The sequence below is a fragment of the Bos javanicus genome, chromosome 26 (genome assembly GCF_032452875.1).
Source record: "Bos javanicus breed banteng chromosome 26, ARS-OSU_banteng_1.0, whole genome shotgun sequence".
Classification (NCBI taxonomy): Eukaryota; Metazoa; Chordata; class Mammalia; order Artiodactyla; family Bovidae; genus Bos; species Bos javanicus.
In genome coordinates, this window is record NC_083893.1 from 13825479 (window position 1) to 13847637 (window position 22159).

At 40.5% G+C, this 22159-nt stretch overlaps 1 protein-coding gene across 9 annotated transcripts in view; it reads right to left on the minus strand.

Moving 5' to 3' along the window:
• Nucleotides 1–22159, minus strand: part of CPEB3 (cytoplasmic polyadenylation element binding protein 3) — a 265126-nt gene that overhangs the window by 204993 nt on the left and 37974 nt on the right. For 2 of the 9 annotated variants that reach the window (XM_061402798.1, XM_061402797.1), the window contains exon 1: nucleotides 8980–10906. In XM_061402798.1, the coding sequence (XP_061258782.1) occupies nucleotides 8980–10131 (1152 nt within the window). In that variant the 5' untranslated portion in view covers nucleotides 10132–10906. Of the gene's footprint in view, nucleotides 1–8979; nucleotides 10911–12818; nucleotides 13339–22159 lie in introns of those variants that run through there. The other 7 variants (XM_061402803.1, XM_061402806.1, XM_061402804.1 and 4 more) reach the window with 7 other exon arrangements.

Consider the following 22159-nt stretch of genomic DNA (forward strand, 5'->3'; position numbering starts at 1 on the left):
TATGCAATAATAAAAAAAAGTTTATAAATTTAATAGTATGAAATGCTAAAAAATATGGAAATAAAAGTATTTACAATAAAATCATCTCAACCATATAAAATATACTATACATATAATACATTAAAGACAGAATTATTAGAAAATGCATCAAAACTTTAAGAATAATTGTTTCTGGGTGAAAGAATGATGGCCACTCTTTTTCCCTCAAGTTTATAATGAACATGTATTACTCTCAAAATCAGAAAACATTTGAAAATATTTTTAACTACAAAAGACTTTCCTAGAGCCTTTCCAGCCCACCCCTTATACCCTCTCCACAATTTAATGTGTCCTTCCTCTGATTCAACCACACATTCTCTTTGCTGTGTGATATCACCCCATTATAAAACTTACCATCCTATTTTTTAGCTCACGTTTGTCAGGGAGTTGGGTGAGGACAGGATACGGCTCAACTTTAATCCGCAGTGCCTGACCTCGGGTAGCAGCCAGTTAAATCTTTATAAGATGAAATTGCTCTTACATTGCCAACTACATGCAAATGACCAATAAATATCTTATCAATCACTTGTAAATGTGAATCATTCAACAAATATTTACCATGTGCCTAAAATATCCCAGGTACCGTTACAACCCGGAAAACACAACAGTGAAAAAGGTCCTTGTCTTTGTGGAGCCTACATTCTAGTGTGAGGAAACAAACAAAAACCTCATCTCATTTCAGTGAATAAGGAGGGCTTATAGGAAATGAGGGATGAGGGGAATCATGGAATTTCTGGGGAAAGAGTGAAATATCAAAGGCACACTGAAAGAGTGTTAAGTGGTAACAGACAAGCAGGTGTAGTAAAATGAGAACTGGACATAGAGTCAAAAGACCTCCTCTGTCACCTTACTAGTCCGGTGATAGTCTGAGTCTTAGGAGGAGGATGATCCCTAATTCACAAGAATGTATAAGGATTAAATAAAATAGTTTATGTGAAAAGGGTGAGGCCAGTGCTTGACATGCAGGGTCCCCTGTATTTGTTAGCTGAATCTGTTTGGAGACAACATCAAAAATAATACAACACCCACAAGCTGGAGTACATGGATTATGACTATGAACAAAGATGCCAAAAGAAACTTAATACAAATCCCATCCCTTTGATCAGGGAATTCTGTAATAGATATGTGATTAACAAAAATACTGCATAGGCTGTTTATCTGAACACAGGATTCTACCATTGATTACAATCACTTTAAATAACAACGTGGCAAAGAATTGAATAGTTTACCCATAAAATCAAATGCAAACACATAAATAATGGATTCATGATCCAAAAATTGTCTCTCCGCCTTTCCCCACAATCTTTACTCATAAACCTTACTGGTCTTCACTATTTTTAATCCCCTGCATATCTAGTTTATATGTCTCTAGTCCAAAAGAGGAAAGGAAAATTTCCACAACAGATTGCAAAAGAGAGGTGCTTCTGAGCACATTCACTTCTTGTCCTTTTTAACTGCTGGCTATCTGAAACCTAAGAACTAGGTCTCCTGGACTTAGGGGGTTAGAATGTCAGATCACTAAAATGTTTCCTCTGAAGTATTTAAATCCTTAGCTAGTCCCCAAACTCTACCATATACCTAAGATAGAATGTCTTTTGCCCCTTACATCTCTGCTTTCCAACCTCACAATCTTCAAATGAATGACTAAATGAACAGGCTGACTATAATCTACTTCTCTGTCAACCTCTTAGACCAAAGAATTGTCACCTTAATATGTATTCTGACGCTCATTCTGGTCACTTCAAATATTTATAACTTTATTTGGGAAGACAAGAATAAAACATGATCACCATGACAGGGTCAGTTAACTCCAAAAGAATGAGTTGATTAATAGTAAAGAAGTAAAGAAAAATTTAGCTCATAGGATACAAGTTAACGTTACCCTCTATTGGTTGCCAAAATTTCTTACGTCAAAGCAAGACCCTTGCTTACTTCTTAGCATGCCAAACCTACAAACAGAGTCACAGCCTAGAAAATATGTGAAGATATCCTTTATGACATTCTGTGCATTTGCCTATGTTTTCATATGCTATGAACACCTTGTAGAGAAATGCTATAGTGGAGAAGTTGTCTTGAAAATGCTAAACATGTGGTATTGTAGAAAAGACAAAACTATAGCAACTTGTATTTAAATGTTTATTCATTCATTTAGTGAGCACCTATGTCAGGCGCTCATGAACTTCTAGATGCTGGTTCAGTTGGTCACATTGGCCATTTAATTCACTGCACTGAATTCCTAAAGATAGGGAGTTAAGTTTTTTCTCTTGTGCTTGACCTTGCCTTTGAAATAAGTTTGAACACTTGAGGAATGAAGATATTTGGCTGTACAAGTCTTATCCAAACAATATCAGTACACAACATTTCTTTCCCTCTGTGTACATTTATTCTATGATCACTTCAAATGAGATAAAGGCTCTTTGGTGCCCATTTCTCTAACTCTAACTCTGAAGACTGCTAACAATGTTTAATATCATACAGTCATTATTTCTGAGGATTATGTAATAGTGTTTCTAGAAAGAAAGTGGTCTTGATTCTAATATGCTAATTTATTGTATTATTTTAATTCACTAGTACTTCCCTACATCAAATTAGGTCAAAACATTACAATGGTTTCACATTAAGAAGTTTACATGCCTAGCACTTGTAATGAACACCGAAGCATATGAAAACTAAATGTAACAGGACTGAAGCATAACAGATGCCTGCAGAACAAGCCACCTACAAGATATAAGAACCAACTGTGGAAAATTCCCTATGAAGCCAGCTACTACTGCAAGCACAGTGATCTCTCCAGGAAAGCACCTTTGAAGCTGTAGCTAGAATATAATCCTCAACTCTCAAGACCCAACGTGGGTATCTATACTGAATTCTCTTTCTCATAACTATCCTGCTCCCTACAGAGGCTGGCGTGGTCTTCAGGGTAGTGGTGGTAAGGAGCTTCAGATCAGAGCCTTTGGGGCTCCAGAACAACCAAAATCTCACATTTGCATTGGTGACTTAGCCACAGAAGAAGCAGGTAGTTACAAATACACACCATCCTTGTGACATAAGTCAGAGCACCTTCAGAGCACCATGACTGGCTTCTAGGACAGACAGTCAGCATAACGCACACACAGCCTTTCATTGCTCTTCTGTCGCTGCTGGACACATCTTTCTAGGCCCTTTCTGCTTCCAGATGCCCACTAGCATTTAACCCTGGACTACTGGCTATCAACAAGCATGTCTTCTATTAAACTCGAAATGTCTCTAGTTACCAGTGCCATTTAAGAGCCATCAGTTCAATTCAGTTCAGTCGCTCAGTCGTGTCAGACTCTTAGCGACCCCATGAATCGCAGCACACCAGGCCTTCCTGTCCATCACCAACTCCCGGAGTTCACTCAAACTCATGTCCATCGAGTCGGTGATGCCATCCAGCCATCTCATCCTCTGTCTTCCCCTTCTCCTCCTGCCCTCAATCCCTCCCAGCATCAGAGTCTTTTCCAATGAGTCAACTCTTCACATGAGGTGGCCAAAGTACTGGAGCTGCAGCTTTAGCATCATTCCCTCCAAAGAAATCCCAGGGCTGATCTCCTTCAGAATGGACTGGTTGGATCTCCTTGCAGTCCAAGGGACTCTCAGGAGTCTTCTCCAACACCACAGTTCAAAAGCATCAGTTCTTTGGCGCTCAGCTTTCTTCACAGTCCAACTCTCACATCCATACATGACCACTGGAAAAACCATAGCCTTAACTAGACAGACCTTTGTTGGCAAAGTAATGTCTCTGCCATACCAGTATGTAATTTTCTGGACACCTGTATACATTCTCTCATAAAAGAAACCCCAAATACAGGCTCTCTTTCCATTTTTGCAGACTTTTGGAAAAAGAAATCATTGGATAAATGACTTGATTCTAATCACCAGTGACAGAGCTGGGGCTTCAACCAGAGTTTTCCTCATTCCAAACTTCAAAGGCTGTCCACTACTCTATATTCCCCTCCATTCCCTTCCTCAGTAAAATCCACAAGGCTTCATCAAATTTTTCATATTGTAGTAAGCACATTCTTTTGACACTTGCAGATCAAAACACTACAAAAACTATCTAAGCAATGACACCCTCCCAAGTGGATAAGCATTACCCCTTATGCAGCCCTTGGAAGACAGCAAAATAGGCCAACCAGTGGAGAAAGCTATTTAAGTAGAAAATTATGTCTTAGAGGATATCTAAACTCATTACAATTCTGAGAGCATATTTTTATATCAACTTGCTACAAGGTCATGAAGAGTTTAAAGCTAAGTCCTTTTCTACATGCAATTTTAAAGTATACAGTTTATATATTAATGTTTTCAGTAGTAAAGAAAACCTTCCAATATTTTCTAACCAATGCCTCTTTTACATAGAATATAGATACTGAAGCTTTTCAGGCATACATATTAACCATACCATAATAAGTTCTGAAACAATTTGTGGAATTGGGTGGACTTTAAGTGGTTTTGCATTAGAGCAGTAGTTAAGAAACCAACTATAGAAAGGTCTCTAGCTTTAAAGCTAGGCCATACATACTATCCTTACTCAAAAGCAAGAATAAACTAGACAGTTTACCTCCTGAAAAGATAGTTTCAAAAATAAAAGGAGAATAGGTAGGTTGAAAATATTGATGTTTCTTAAAAATTTATTATGCTTAGGCATATTTTTTTTAATAATTTATATTCCCATGAATTCATGTAAGGAATTTCTTTCTCTGTTATAGACAACCCACCAGCACAATTAACACTAAATTACATTTAAGTAGATTTATGCCAGAAAATATAAAATCTATAGAGTTGTTCTCAACCTGAGATAGAAAAAGATGGGTGGGATAAAGATAAAAAATGCGGAGAGAAATAAGAATATAATTTGAATTTTTTCCCAAAAATACAAATTCAAAAATACACAGAATAAGTAAATATGTAAATAGGGAAAATTTTGATTACTGTTGCATCTAAATGGTAGCATATGGATGGGCACTGTATTTTTCTTCCTCTGCTTCTCACTATACAAAAATATTTTACCAACATGATTTCCAGACTATATCATAATGTCAAATACAGATGCCGCTCAGTCTCCTGCATGGTTACCTGATGTCCTGGAGGTTATACACCTCCACAGGCTCTGGAGGCATATCTCCTGGGTTCAAACATGTGACTGTGAGGAAATAATGTAAACGCACTAACCCTCAATTTCTTTGTCAGGATAATGAGGCTAATCATAATCCTCTACTTTAAAGGAGTTCCAAAAAGAAACTACATATGAAGTGCTTAGCAAAGGGCCTCGCTCATAGGTAAGTGGGCGATCACCTCATTGTTACAGTAACCAGAGAGTACCTTCAGACAGATGAAAAAAAGACTAACATTTCACAGAAGTTTGGGGTTTTTCAGATTGCACAGGATGAAAAAGCAGTAATCCACATTATGATAAGATCATACAAAGCCTCTGGTCACCATTATGATTAGCAATAATCATAATTCAACATTTACAAGGTACTTTACTATGAGCCAAAAATTGTGCTAAGCACTTTATATGTAGCTTCTCACTGAATTCCTATGAAGCAAGTAATTATCATTATTCCCATTTTACAGATGATGAACTTGAGGATCAACATGTACACACAATTTACTCAAGATTACAAGGCTAGGAACTGGCAGAGTTAAGATGTGAACCTAGCAATCTGCATCCAAAATCTGCTTCTGATAGAAACTACCCACCTGAACTTGAGGAAGCCATTTGAACTTTCATTTCCTCTTCTGGAAAATGAGCTGAGTAGTGGAACAGGTGCTCTCAAAAGTTGCTTCTAAATGTCTCTGGACAACAACGGTTATCTAAGCCCAAATTCATTACATATAGAAAATACCTCTGCTTCTAGTCCTTTTACAAACCTAGGCTTCTCTTTCTTACATAAATAAGAGAATGAAGCATAGTATAATACTCCACGCGGGGTAACTCACTGCTCTTGAGCTCTTATGGTGTGTGCAACAGCACTAAGAGCCAGCCAGAGAACCTCATGAGATAGTTCCATAAGAAAGTCCCTTTGAATGGAGCCTAAAGAGAGCCTGATGCTAAAATGAATTGTACCTGACAAGACTAGTGCTGCAGGGAAGTTAAGAACACACATCGACAAAATTAGCCAAAGCACCAGTACCTTAGTTATGCCATGCTACCTCTCAGGACCTCAGTTTCCTTATTTACAGAAACGAGGTGGCTTCTAGATACAAGTAATCCCTAAGGAAGGAGCCACCCTAACGCAGAGAAACCAATCAACTTTGTTAGAATTAAGGGAAGGGCATAGAAAGCATGTGTAGTTTGAAAAATCACATTCAAATACAGTGACTGCTTTCACAATATAAACCACAGAAGAAAAGTTCCAAAAACTATTTTATTAGTTGGCGAAAGAGTGAACCAGCACTGTTGGGAATGGGCAGGAGATATGGATTTTTTTTTTTTTTAATATTAAGATACGTAGATCACTACTGAAAGCCCCTTTTAGCTCAAACAGTCTGTGGAATAAAAACAAATTAAGTTGGTATTCTATGAAATAAACTCCTAGATTTAAAGAAAAAAGTCCTATTTATCAAAATAATTTTTTTAATAAGTCATTAAGAACTACTTAAGGCATTTTCTTTTTGTAGAAAAATGATTCAAATACATACACAAACATGTAAATTTCTTCACTCAAGACTCAAGGTATTTTTGTCTTTTTAAACTTGATATATTTATCAATAGAAACCTAATATGATACTATTTCAAGCCAAAACACAGCCAGGTTACTCCTACTCTGATTCCAATATTGCTTCAAAACCCTAAGGCTCCGTTTTAAATAGTTTTTAAAAAGAGAGAAAGAGACATAAAGTCCATGTAATTCTTCCTAAGGCCAAATTTATAAAGCTCAATTTTCAATCAAATCTCTCCTCCTACAAATCTTTTGGCCATCTTTCCCTACTCAATAGCACTACCAGTGATGAAAAAACAAGAATCCAAACTCAATCCAGTCCATCTGGCTCTTATTAGCATGGCTGGTAAATGCTTTGCTGAGAAACAACTGGCAATCCACACATTACTTGTCAATATCAGTTTGGGGGAAATTTTATGGATTTAATCTCTCCCTAGTCCCCATTTCTGGAAATAATTAATCAAAACCTAGTTGTATTCAGATTCTACTCTTAGAAAAAGATGGCTAATGTCTACACTATCAGCTTCCAGGCCCGAAATCTCTCTGTTAGATTTTAGGTTATCTTCTAAAACTAGATTTGGGTAGAGCGCATCAGAATAAAGAGAGAGACTGTTAGAAAAAGAGGGGCTCTCCTATCAAAAGCAGCCTGCCTGTCTAGCCCTCCAACATACACACACACAAATAAGCACATAGAGAAATTGGACTCTTCCATCCCTGAAGCAATCCTGTAAAAATCTGGTAAGATTGTCTCATTAAAAATTCTCATACACATAATTTATGGGTGTCAGAGACCCCCTTGAACTGAGGAGGTTAAAAATTCTTGCTCTAGCTTACAGCATCATGTGCTTCTTAATATCCCTACCTCCTCCTTCACGGATGGGAGCCACGCCAAACATCACATCTGAAATGTAAAGAGCAATAAAATAAGGCTCCAACTGCACCTGATGCTTTAAACTAACTCTGTCAAATGTTGATTCTGCCATTTTTCAGCAATGCTCAAAGGATTTCTGTTTCATTTCCTTGGATCCAAAGATCCAAGCTGGGTCTTACCCAGAGCCGCCCTCGCTCCTTCTTTCTTTTTTAACCGAGCCTGGAAGCCTATGGACAAATCAGTTTGTAAGTGAAGGATGAATGTTTTCCTGAGAACAAAGGCCTCCAGTGAATCCTCACCCTCACCACCCTTTCCAACTCAAGATGTCCAGCACACTGCCAACTGATGTGGCCATGCACTGGATCAGAAAGCAAGTACAGAATAAGGACACTCCATTCAACCTTTTTGTCTGGGGCACTTCCTGAGTTTTTCACTGGCATTTAACACCAAGACACAAGGCTCATTTTTCATTAAAGTTGCAAGACTTTCACTTTGCCCAGTTTCAAATAGTGTAATTGATCTGCACTGTCTTCTTAAATAACCCAACTGAAGGACACTGCAGCTTTAAATATTTCAGTGCTAGCTAGCAAATAGACTCCATTGCAATATGGCTCTGAAGGTCGTGTCCTATTGTCTCTATCCTCTGGATTAAAAACAAAACAAAACAATTTCTAAGTCCTAGATAACATGGGAAGGGTTACCCCTAGAATTTCCACTCTTCCATCTTGGTTCCTGATACAGTTCCAGTGTTTATTGGAATCTCACACTCTAATTTTCCCGGCAGGGGCAATATGCTGATTGCTATTAATGATGCCAGCACCTTAGCGAGACATAAACACATGTGTTCACATTAGTTTAATTGAGCATATGCAACTGTCTGAAATAGCACCACTCCAGGGCTGTTAACCCCTTGAAGAGTAGGGCCAGGGTGGTTTGGGAGTGGACGGCTTTCCGGAGACACCCTGAGCCCGGGATTGCATAACGTGAAATGTGCAGCCACTGAAAACGACAGGAATCTCACTCAGCCTCCTCAGCCTGGGACTATGCCGGCACCTTGCCATACACTTGCAGCTTTTCCTGTCAAAGAAGGTCAAAAGAAGAGGCACAAGCACGACGGAGAGAAAAAATCGGCTAAAAGAAAAAGGCCCCTTTCTGTCTCTTCAGGGTGCATAAATAAGATTCCTCGAGCAGTCACAACGCTTCCCCCACCCTTGTCCCCGTAGTGGAACACCCTCAGTGAACTAAAGGCTTCGGAAAACGGCAGGGGAGTTGGCAAACGCTGCCTTTTTTAAAGAACCACAATCAATGGCCAATTAAATGGCAGGGAAGACAGGGGAAAGGGAGCGGAGTGGAAAGAAAGCATATACAGGTGCACCTGAGCATTACCTGAAATGGCAACAGATTGTTACCATTATCGGTCCGGAAAGCGTTATCCTCCATCCAGGACTTGGAGGTGAGCGGGGCCGCGCGGGGGAACTTGGGCGGCGCGATCACGTTGCTGGAGAAGGGCTTTTTGAGCGGCGAGATGGGGTTGAGGGGCGAGGGCACCCCGACGCCCACGCCCACGCCCACGCCGACCGCCCGGCGAGGGTCCCTGCCCGCCTGCAGGCCGCCCCACGGGTTGGACGGCGCGCTCCAGGCGGCGTTCACGCTCTGGTGCGTGTTCCAGCTGGACGACGCGGACGAAGCGGCGGCGGCGGCGGCTACGGCTGCGGCGGCCGAGGACGAGGACGGCTTGCTAGTCATGATGGGCTGGTGACCGTACGCCGCCGTGGCGCCCCTCTGCGCGTAGGGAGCCTGGCTGGGGCTGGCAGGCGAGCGGCGCTGCTGCGAGGGCTGCGCCTGCGGGGGCTGCGCGGGTTGCGCTGGCTGCGGCGCGGGCGGCGGCGGCTGCTGGTGGTGCTGGGTCTGCGCCAGGCCGATCTGCGGGGAGAAGGTGCCTCCGAAGACTGGGTTGACGTGGTGCGGGAAGTTCTGGAAGAGCATGGTCCCGTTGACTGGGGTGATCCCCTGGAAGAAGCTGTCCTCTACCGCGTTCGTGGTGCCCGTGGACCAGGTGCTGCCGAAGGACGGCGACAGAGACGCGCCCGGCGCCGCGGGCTCCTGCGGCGGTGGCGGCGGCTGCTGAGGGGGCTGGTGGAAACCCAAGCCCGGCAGGAGCGGCGATTCCATCTGCATCTTGTCGGGGCCGTTAGGGGCCGGCGGAGCCGCGGCGGGGCTGAGGGCCGGCACTGCGCTGCTGTCCTCCGGCTTGGGGGTCTCTGAGGACAGGGGCGTGGACGGGGCTTCGGCGGTGCTGGGCTCGGGCTGGGGCTGCTGCTGCTGCTGCCGCTGCTGCTGGGGCTGGGGCTGGGTTTTGCTTTTGTCCATCAGTAAATCATCCTGCATGGTTTGCGCAGCTGAAATGGGAAAAAAGAGAAACGCGTTATTGCCAGTGTGTTCGTTAATGCTGCTTGCTGGAGCGGGCGGGTGTTTTAGTTGCGAAAATCCAGTGCCACCGCTACTAGCCAATTGCAATGCAAATCCATAATCTCCCATTTAGAAGAACAGGTCGGGCTGGGGTGGGGGAGCTCGTGCAAGGTCTCTTAAAATACTGTGAGAGCGTCTTCACCCTTTCTGATGTCTAGGTTCCTTTTCTGTATTAGTAAGAGAGGTGCTTATAAGACAGAAAGACAGCAATTTCGCCACGTCTCTTTCCCCTTCACCGGAACTCAGAGCGTTCACCCTGCAATGAGAAACTGATTCTGGTTCCTGTTTTTTCCCAAGCACCACCCTCCCCCAGCTATTTGCATACGTCAATAAATACAGCTGCGTCCTTCAGCAAGGTTAAAAAGACACCACACACGACCCTTTCTTCCCCCTTCCCCGCTCGGGCACTTTAAAGAAACAGTAGTCTTATCCCCCTTGATTAGCAAACTGCCTTTTTGCCTCGATAATTGTTTCATTTAGCCGCAGCGAACCACGAGGGAGGAAATCCTTGGCATTTGTTAGGAGGACTCATCTGCACAACCATTCTCTGGCCTCCCAGTAGCTGCAGCTACTCCATTTTGTTAGGAGACATTAAAAAAAAAAAAAAAAAACCCAACATCCTTTTAAAAGAGGTAAAAATCTACTGCAACATTTGCAAGTCCTTGCTTCTTGTTACTCTAAGGATTAGATGGGTGTTTTTTGTTGTTTTTTTTTTTCTTATTCTCCAATGTTCTCGTTTCCAATTCTGCCTCACAAGATATTTCTTGGCATCTCAGTAGTTCAGGTCTCAACAGGAGCCTGAGAATTTCTCTGCAGAGTGAAGAAATGTTCTCGTTGGATTTGAGGTCAGAGAGAGAGAGGGAGAGACACGCGGAGGGAGGGAGGGAGGAAGAAGGAGAGAGAAAGGAGGGAGGGGGACGGGGGACTGTCTATGAGATGAGGTGGGGGTGGGGCTTTAAAAAAAATCCCTCAGATTTAAGTATGAAGTCAAGATAATATTGGGGTTGCCAGATTTTTCATTTTTTGAATCCTCCTGCTGCTGCCTTGGTCACAAGACTTTGGCAAATTTAGAACCTATTCTCTTATCACTAGTATTAACAGTGAAAGATTATGGTTTGAAGACCCTGAATTACCATATGCTAGCTAACGTGTTAAAAATAGCACAGTACAAAGTCGCAAATTCTCATACATTGTAATTATAGTGCATTGCCATCACTGCTTCATTTAGCCATATAAGGAGTGTATGGTATTTTCCATTTCGCATAGAAGGGCTATATTCACCTCTGCCATACAGCCTGTTTAATCATTCAAGGATGAAAATAGTAATCGCTCAAAACCAGGAGATTTCCATACCCATAGTTATCACTGAGTTCGTTTGTCCTTTAGAACACATTAATTGCTTTAAATATATGAATATTACAGTGCTGAGACCCTGAAAACAAGTATTTTAAAATGTTCAAGGTGCATATGACCAAATACATAATTATTTTTAGATGGTGATTCAGTATACTTGCAACAAAGTTATTAATATATTTAATACAGTTAATTAACTCAGATACTCGGAGAAGCATCTTTCTCAGGACACTCCTAAAATGGCATTCAGATACACACAGAAGTTCTGCCTTTGGATAGTCTCACAATAATAACTGCTGTAAAACAAATGTGTTGGGAAATGGATTTGCTACTGCTCTTAACTATTAAACAAAATATGTCAGACTAAGAAATGGGATTAAAAGTAGTTCTACTATTTTATTGAAGAATATCTTCAAAATGATTAATATCTCATTCTAAAGTTTCATACATAGACAAAATAGTGGGCTCAAGGAAAAGCTTCACAGCCACCTTAACTCCTCCCTCCCCAACCCACCCCTCCAAAAGAACCCAACCCAGTATAATACACATCACAAATGGCCAACTACTACCAATAAAACCTATTTAAGATTGGTTTTGTGTTCCTTAATTTCCTTGGTCTAAAATAATGACTTTGATCAGTACTGTAAATATGACAAAGAGGCAAGGAGAGCTTGGATTCACAGCAACACAAAGTTCTATTGTTGCCAAAGAAAATGGACATAGAAAGAGACATTTTTATACTTGGTTTAAGCAGTGCTGCAGTAAACCATTATAATATGGGATTTGAGTCTCTCCCAGTGAGCTAGAATTGTCTTTACAATAGCCATATCATCATGGCTGAAATATGCATTTGATTGTAATTTTAATATCACTCAGCTTTTCTGATGCTAGTATCAATGCCTTCTGTTAATGCCTTCAGTTTAAACTATATGTTTATAGTGGAAAAATTAATGCTGTCCTATAGCAAAAAAAAAGCCACAAACTAAGCTAGACTCAGACTATTTTAAGGCTATAAGTAATATTAATATATTAAATTTAAAATTTTTTATCATACTAGGAACACTCATTTCTCTTCTTAACATTTCTTAAAGACATTAATTTCACTTTCTGCATAAATTCACTCTGTCAAGGTCAAGACCCATCTTTAATAAATAAGACCCTTTTCAACAAAAGATAAGCAATAGATTAAAATAACATTTACAAAATTAACATGCAATGTCAGTAACTGTTTGTACAGTCTATTCGTTTGGGTGGGTTTTTGTTAGTTTTTTTTTCTTTTTTCTTATTTACAGCAAAGTCCGGGAAATAGCTACCTCCTTCCCCTCCCCCCACCACACACACAATAGATCTTCCTTTACATGCAATCACCCAATCTCAAGTAACAAATTCTTAGCAGCAGTTACCTTTGAGGGTCCAGTGTTTAAGGATCGATAAAATTAAAAAGTGTACAGTATTTATTTTCTTCTTTCAGGTTGATTATGTGACCGCTCTGGCAAAAGCACTTTGACAACTGTAAGAAAAGAGGGCATGCGCACACAGGGAACTGTGGGGGCTGAAGTCCTTCACTAGGTACTCTGCCCGATTTAAGCACGCTCAGCCACGAAAGGAGGAAGCCTTTCAAATACCGATTCCAAGGGAAAGACGTTGTGCCGGATTACATTTTATCTTCCTAACCAATCTAAATCACGAGTTGTTACGAGAAAAATAAACCGGTTTGTCAACTGATTTAGGAAGCCAGGTTAAAAGAGAAACTGGATTACAGGACTCAAATAAATAAACCCAGAGGAGCTACCTTAAATGGTATTAGAATGGTAATGACTGGGTAGCCAGCAGAAGGAACCCAGCCACACCAAAAGAGGTGGGGTGGGGAAGAATAAAGAAGGGAGGAGGTGGACTACTAAGGAAAGATAATTAAAATCTGACCATACTTAAATACGTGTAATATTATAAAATGAAAAGAATCTTAATATGAAATATGATATTAACTCTTGAAGGTCAGGTTAAAGATAGGTTTCAGTCATAAATTTTGGACATTATCTATCCACCAAGATTTCTATTTGATTTTCAATGAAGGTACAAATCACTTATTTCAAGATTCTACTTGATATGCTCTAAATCATACACCTCCTTATTTTACTTGTCAAAATGAAAGTTTACTTTGCATTATTCATACAATGATCAATCAAATAAAATTCAGCTCTTTAAAACTAAAACAGTGTTTTAGTTAAATATTAAAAAAATAATTTGACATGTTTATTGTTTCACTGCATAGGACAGTGACATCTTTATTCAAGGCAGAAAGTAGCTACAGTTTCTTTTAAAACTTTTTTCCCCCTGATGTACATTTTTCCTATTTAAACCTCATTACCCCAAGGCTGGAATCTCACAACATCTTAACATCAACTGGTATTATCTATAGCTTCTGAGAGCAATACTTCAACTACCAGTTTGCTCACATAGGCAGAAGGTATTATCTCTTGTGGGATTTGGTTCAATGCCATTCATGCAAGGGGTTCAGAATAGTCACTTCATGACTGTGCTGATTGAACTAAGAATTAAAAATGTCAGACATCATTTAAAACTATCTTAATTCTCTATTTCCCCTCTTCACCAATTAGAACTAAAGTAGTATTATCAGAGACTACCAATTTGCAGCAGTCAGTAGTCTTTATTTCTACTTATTTCCAAGGGAAAAAACAAAACAATTTAAGACAAAAAAATCATTTTGAATCAATCTACTACAAGCTCTTTTTAAAAGAACTAAATAAATGGTCCTCTTATTCCTACTATGAACTTACTGTATATTCCCCATTTTTTTTCCTTCCTCTATCTTTCTAAAGAAAATTTTTCCTCTGCCAACGTGTTATACTTACAATATTCATCCAGAGTCTAAGGATGAACTCAGTTAATCTTACTCCTGAAGACTTCCCTAATCTACCAAACTTCTACATTTTCAAGTACTTGAATATTTAAAAAAACAAAAGTTCGCTCATAAAAGTCATATAAAGACTTGTTTTAAGAAATAGATTTTTAAAGATTATTTAAAATTAATATGCCAAATTTTTATTGGTAAGGTAGAAAATCTTATTATTCAGGTGTACTTGAAAATGGTTTAAATTGGGCATTTAGCAATTCACTTGACCCCAAGTACAGGTCTACTAATAATATACACAGTGAAAAAAACTAAACTTTGGTCTCTGACCCTTTGATAAATGACAAAACTAAATTAGCACTGCCTATACTTAACACGTATGGATGTGAGAGTTGGACTGTGAAGAAAGCTGAACGCCGAAGAATTGATGCCTTTGAACTGTGGTGTTGGAGAAGACTCTTGAGAGTCCCTTGGACTGCAAGGAGATCCAACCAGTCCATTCTAGACGAGATCAGCCCTGGGTGTTCTTTGGAAGGAATGATGCTAAAGTTGAAACTCCAGTACTTTGGCCACCTCATGCGAAGAGTTGACTCATTGGAAAAGACTCTGATGCTGGGAGGGATTGGGGGCAGGAGGAGAAGGGGACGACAGAGGATGAGATGGCTGGATGGCATCACTGACTCGATGGACGTGAGTCTGAATGAACTCCAGGAGTTGGTGATGGACAGGGAGGCGTGGCGTGCTGCGATTCATGGGGTCGTAAAGAGTCGGACACGACTGAGCGACTGAACTTAATACTTAACATAATTTTATTGTATTTGAAAATGAACTATCTCTGCTCTTCCATTCCTAAAATGAACACTCAAATTTAAAAAGAAAATGACTCTCATATTTATAAGCTGCTGCTGCTACTGCTAAGTCGGTTCAGTCGTGTCCAACTCTGTGCGACCCCATACACGGAAGCCCACGAGGCTCCCCCGTCCCTGGGATTCTCCAGACAAGAACACTGGAGTGGGATGCCATTTCTTTCTCCAATGCATGAAAGTGAAAAGTGAAAGTGAAGATGCTCAGTCGTGTCCAACTCTTCACAACCCCATGGGCTGCAGCCTTCCAGGCTCTTCCGTCCATGGGATTTTCCAGGCAAGAGTACTTGAGTGGGTTGCCATTGCCTTCTAGAGTGACACTATTACAATCATTGATCATATATCAAACTATACATTTGATCAACTGCTTCAAGTCTAGTCATTATTTCCACTGAAGGCTGAGTCATATACTTGGAATACAAGAAATAATAATCTTGTGAAACAAGCAAAATACAAATGGTATAGTTAATAACATTAGTGGAATTAAAAGTAAATATTTTAGCCATGAGCCTCCCACACCAGTTTTTTTTTTTAAAGATTATCAAGACTAGGGAATCGGTCACTTAGAGCAGAAATCTGATTTTTCATGTGGTTCAAATGTTACATTAAAAGATTTATCAGGTACAAAAATACAGCATTCAGTTTGAATTATAGCACAGATATCTCCCTGAGATGCTATAAGGTGTCAAGGGTCTTGGAGTTGCGTAGCACTGCCTTTCTCATCATAGAGATCTCAGAATTCAATAAGCTAATAGCCCAGTTACTACCATTTAAAGCTTATGAAAGTTGTCGAGGCTTAAATACGGTCAATTACATCCTCCAACCCCATTGAAGGTATACACACACACACACACACAAGCTGCTAAATGGTCATACCAGTAGAATACGGATCTTTGACCCATTGGGATCATACCAGTGGTAGACGGGTTGGGGTTACCTGTAATTTGTTAACATGTATGACCTTAAATTCATGGGAATCCCAGGCTACACCTTCGTATCATCCCTGTAGATGTCAAGACCATAAATTAGTGCCACAAATCCACTGAGTTCCATGCCAATCACTCTCTCTAAGGGTAATAACAGGAATAGTTCATAAAGCACCCAGCCTTGTCTCATAATTACCAGGTTGATCATTTTTAGTACGATTTAACCATTCCCAACATAGAGGAGCCTTTAAACTTAATGACCATAGCCTGGTGTTAACCATGTAGATCCTCCCCATAATTGTAAGAGCTTTCCTTTTAATAGATGAGAAGTTAATTTTTTATTGAGACTTAGCTCATCACTCCAATTGAGTTTAAATGACCATAAGAGAAAACTTAAATCTATGGCCAGCCTCAGAGTAGGTATTTTTAATTGGCCAGGTGAGAGGATCCCATCTACAATTATTATGAATAGATAGAACAGGACTGAACACTCATCTAAAACAAATTTCCTAGTGGGTTATCCAATCACAGCCCTAAAGAACAGAGCTGCTTTTTGGGGTGGGGGGGGATGGCGGCAAGACTACTGGAGTGGGTTGCTATTCCCTGCTCCAGGAGATCTTCCTGACCCAGGGATTGAACGTGGGTCTCCCACATTGTAGGCAGATGCTTTGCCGTCTGAGCCACCAGGGAAGTCCATATATTTATATCAGATCAGAGATCAGATCAGTCGCTCAGTCGTGTCCGACTCTTAGCGACCCCATGAATCGCAGCATGCCACGCCTCCCTGTCCATCACCAACTCCCGGAGTTCACTGAGACTCACGTCCATCGAGTCAGTGATGCCATCCAGCCATCTCATCCTCTGTCTTCCCCTTCTCCTTCTGCCCCCAATCCCTCCCAGAATCAGAGTCTTTTCCAATGAGTCAACTCTTCACATGAGGTGGCCAAAGGACTGGAGTTTCAGCTTTAGCATCAGTCCTTCCAAAGAACACCCAGGACTGATCTCCTTCAGAATGGACTGGTTGGATCTCCTTGCAGACCAAGGGACTCTCAAGAGTCTTCTCCAACACCACAGTTCAAAAGCATCAATTCTTCGGCGCTCAGCCTTCTTCACAGTCGAACTCTCACATCCATACATGACCACAGAAAATACCATAGCCTTGACTAGACGAACTTTTGTTGGCAAAGTAACGTCTCTGCTTTTCAACATGCTATCTAGGTTGGTCATAACTTTCCTTCCAAGGAGTTAAGCGTCTTTTAATTTCATGGCTGCAGTCACCATCTGCAGTGATTTTGGAGCCCAGAAAAATAAAGTCTGATACTGTTTCCACTGTTTCCCCATCTATTTCCCTCTTCCAACAACACAAGAGAAGACTCTATACATGGACATCACCAGATGGTCAACACCAAAATCAGATTGATTATATTCTTTGCAGCCAAAGATGGAGAAGGTCTATACAGTCAGCAAAAACAAGACCAGGAGCTGACTGTGGCTCAGACCATGAACTCCTTATTGCCAAATTCAGACTCAAATTGAAGAAAGTAGGGAAAACCACTAGATTTAGGTATGACCTAAATCAAATCCCTTATGATTATACTGTGGAAGTGAGAAATAGATTTAAGGGCCTAGATCTGATAGATAGAGTGCCTGATGAACTATGGAATGAGGTTCGTGACACTGTACAGGAGACAGGGATCAAGACCATCCCCATGGAAAAGAAAGGCAAAAAAGCAAAATGGCTGTCTGGGGAGGCCTTACAAATAGCTGTGAAAAGAAGAGAAGCGAAAAGCAAAGGAGAAAAGGAAAGATATAAACATCTGAATGCAGAGTTCCAAAGAATAGCAAGAAGAGATAAGAAAGCCTTCTTCAGCGATCAATGCAAAGAAATAGAGGAAAACAACAGAATGGGAAAGACTAGAGATCTCTTCAAGAAAATCAGAGATACCAAGGGAACATTTCATGCAAAGATGGGCTCGATAAAGGACAGAAATGGTATGGACCTAACAGAAGCAGAAGATATTAAGAAGAGATGGCAAGAATACACAGAAGAACTATATAAAAAAGATCTTCACAACCCAGATAATCACGATGGTGTGATCACTGACCTAGAGCCAGACATACTGGAATGTGAAGTCAAGTGGGCCTTAGAAAGCATCACTACGAACAAAGCTAGTGGAGGTGATGGAATTCCAGTTGAGCTATTCCAAATCCTGAAAGATGATCCTGTGAAAGTGCTGCACGCAATATGCCAGCAAATTTGGAAAACTCAGCAGTGGCCACAGGACTGGAAGAGGTCAGTTTTCATTCCAATCCCAAAGAAAGGCAATGCCAAAGAATGCTCAAACTACCACACAATTGCACTCATCTCACATGCTAGTAAAGTAATGCTCAAAATTCTCCAAGCCAGGCTTCAGCAATATGTGAACCGTGAACTTCCTGACGTTCAAGCTGGTTTTAGAAAAGGCAGAGCAACCAGAGATCAAATTTCCAACATCCGCTGGATCATGGGAAAAGCAAGAGAGTTCCAGAAAAGCATCGATTTCTGCTTTATTGACTATGCCAAAGCCTTTGACTGTGTGGATCACAATAAACTGCGGAAAATTCTTCAAGAGATGGGAATACCAGACCACCTGACCTGCCTCTTGAGAAATTTGTATGCAGGTCAGGAAGCAACAGTTAGAACTGGACATGGAACAACAGACTGGTTCCAAATAGGAAAAGGAGTACGTCAAGGCTGTGTATTGTCACCCTATTTATTTAACTTATATGCAGAGTACATCATGAGAAACGCTAGACTGGAAGAAACACAAGCTAGAATCAAGATTGCTGGGAGAAATATCAATAACCTCAGATATGCAGATGACACCACCCTTATGGCAGAAAGTGAAGAGGAACTCAAAAGCCTCTTGATGAAAGTGAAAGTGGAGAGTGAAAAAGTTGGCTTAAAGCTCAACATTCAGAAAACGAAGATCATGTCCACAACAAGAGGTCCCAGTAAGGAACATGGTCCTGCCTCCAAAAACTAGCCAGAATTCAGGAGGGGCCAAAAGAGTGAGGAGACAACCAATATCCCAGAATCCTTTGTGCTGGAACCCATCCTGGCTGAAAGATCAGTGTGCCGCCAGGAAGGACCCTGAGTCTGACTACAGACCAGAGATGACTGGTCATAGACAACCTGGAAACTAATCATAAAACATAAGACTACAAGCCTCATGGCAGAGTAAATTCTCCAGGGTTCCCTTATCCTCCTGCTCTCCACTCAGGCACCCTTTACCAATAAAGGCTCTTGCTTTGTCAGCACACGTATTTCCTCAGGCAATTCATTTCCGAGTATTACACTAGAGCCCACTCTAAGACCCTGAAAGGGGTCCCCCTTCCTGTAACATGGTGACCAGATTTCTGAAAACAGTAACACTGCAGTGGTGAAAGGATGGTCTTTTCAATAAAGGATATTGGAGTCAACTGAATATCCATATGGCAAAAAAGAGACCTTCATCCTTACCACACCATACACAAAAATCAATTCCAGATGGACTGTAGGTCTAAATGTAAAAGGTAAACAAGAAAGTCTTTAAAAGTACATATGAGAATATTTTCATGACATTAGAGTAGGCAAAAATTTCTTCAACAGGTCACAAAAGCAATAAATATAAAGGAAAAATTTAATAAACTAAACTAATTAAGAACATCTGTTTACCAAAAGTCAAGAGTGAAAAATCAAAGAAAGGGAGAAATATATGCAATATTCAAAATAATTATAATTCAAATACATGAAGAACTCTTACAAATTAATAACAGTGAACATCCCAAAGAAAAATGGGCAAGAGACTTCAACAAAAGATACTCAAATGTTCAAAAAGCATATGAAAATGTGCTCTACGTCACTTGCCACCAAAGAAATACAAAATACAACCAAAATGGCAAAAACTGGAAAAGACACAACTACCATATATTTGCAAGGATGTAAGGCAACTCATTCTCAAACACTGCTGATGGAAGTATAATTGAATTTAACTTTACAACTACACTGCAAAACTACTTACTAGGATCTATTAAAGCAAATGTCCACACAACTTTCTTGTTCTTGTTCAGTCAACTCAGTCATGTCTGACTCTGCAAGCCCATGGACTGCAGCACAGCAGGCTTCCCTGTCCTCCACTATCTCCTGGAGCTTGCTCAAACTCAAGTCCATTGAGTCAGTGATGCCATCCAACCACCTCATGCTCTGTCGTCCCTTCTTTTCCTGCCTTCAACCTTTCCCAGCATCAGAGTCTTTTCCAATGAATCGGCTCTTCCCATCAGGTGGCCAAAGTACTGGAGCTTCAGCTTCAGCATCAGTCCTTTCAATGAATATTCAGTACTAATTTCTTTTGGGATTGACTGGTTTGGTTTCCTTGCAATCTAAGGGACTCTTAAGAGTCTTCTCCAGCACCACAGTTCGAAAGCATCAATTCTTCAGTCTTCAGCTTTTTTATTGTCCAGTTCTCCTCACATCCATATACGATTACTGGAAAAACCATAGCTTTCACTATACAGCCCATTGCCAGCAAAGTAATGTCTCTGCTTTTTAATAATTTAACCTAATGTCTAGGTCTGTCATAGCTTTTCTTCCAAGAAGTAAGCATCTTTTAATTTCATGGCCGAAGTCACAGTCCGCAGTGATTTTGGAGCCCAAGAAAATACACTCTGTTACTGTTTCCATTGTTTCCCCATCTATTTGCAATGAAGTGAAGGGACCAGATGCCATGATCTTCGTTTTTTGAAAGTTGAGATTTAAGCCAGCTTTTTCACTTTCTTCTTTCACCTTCATCAAGAGGCTCTTTAGTTCCTCTTTGCTTTCTGCCATAAGGGTGGTGTCAACTGCATACCTGAAGTTATTGATATTTCTCCTGGCAATCTTGATTCTAGCTTGTGCTTCCTCCAGTCTGGTGTTTTACATGGTGTACTCTGTATACAAGTTAAATAAGCAGGGTGACAGTATACAGCCTTGACGTACTCCTTTCCCAATTTTGAATGAGTCCATTGTTCCATGTCTGGTTTTAACTGTTGTTTCTTGACCTGCATACAGGTTTCTCAGGTGGCAAGTAAGGTCATCTGATATTCCCATCTGTTTAAGAATTTTCCAGTTTGTTGGGATCCACACAGTCAAAGGCTTTAGCACAGTCAAAGAAGCAGGAATAGATGTTTTTCTGGAATTCTCTTGCTAGTCTATGATTCAACGGATGTTGGCAATTTGATCTCTGGTTTCTCTGCCTTTTCTAAATCCAGCTTCTATATCTAGAAGTTCTCGGTTCACATACTGTTGAAGTGCTTATAGCTTGAAAGATTTTGAGCATTACTTTGCTAGTTTGTGAAATAAGTGTAATTGTGTGGCAGTTTAAACATTCTTTGGCATTGCCCTTCTTAGGGAATGGAATGAAAACTGACCTTTTCCAGTCCTGTGGCCATTGCTGAGTCTTCTAAATTTGCCGGCATATTGAATGCAGCACTTTGACAGCACCAACTTTTAGGATTTGAAATAGCTCACCTGGAATTCCATCACCTCCACTAGCTTTGTTCATAGTGATGCTTCCTACAACCTCCTTGACTTCACACTCCAGGATGTCTGGCTCTAGGTGAGTGATCACACCATCATGGTTCTGTGTATTCTTGTCACCTCTTAATATCTTCAGCTTCTGTTACATCCATACCATTTCTGTCCTTTATTGTGCCCATCTCTGCATGAAATGTTCCCTTGTTATCTCTAATTTTCTTGAAGAGATCTCTAGTCTTTCCCATTCTGTTGTTTTCCTCTATTTCTTTTCATTGTTCACTTAAAAAGGCCTTCTTATCTCCTTGCTATTCTTTGGAATACTGAATTCAGATGGGTATATCTTTCCTTTTCTCCTTTGCCCTTGCTACTCTTTTCTCAGCTATTTGTAAGGCCTCCTCAGACAACCTTTTTGCATTTTTTTTCTTGGGGATGGTTTTGATCACCACCTCCTGTACAATGTTATGAACCTCCTTCCATAGTCCTTCAGGTACTCTATCAGATCTAATCCCTTGAATCTGTTTGTCACTTCCACTCTGTAATCGTAAGGGAT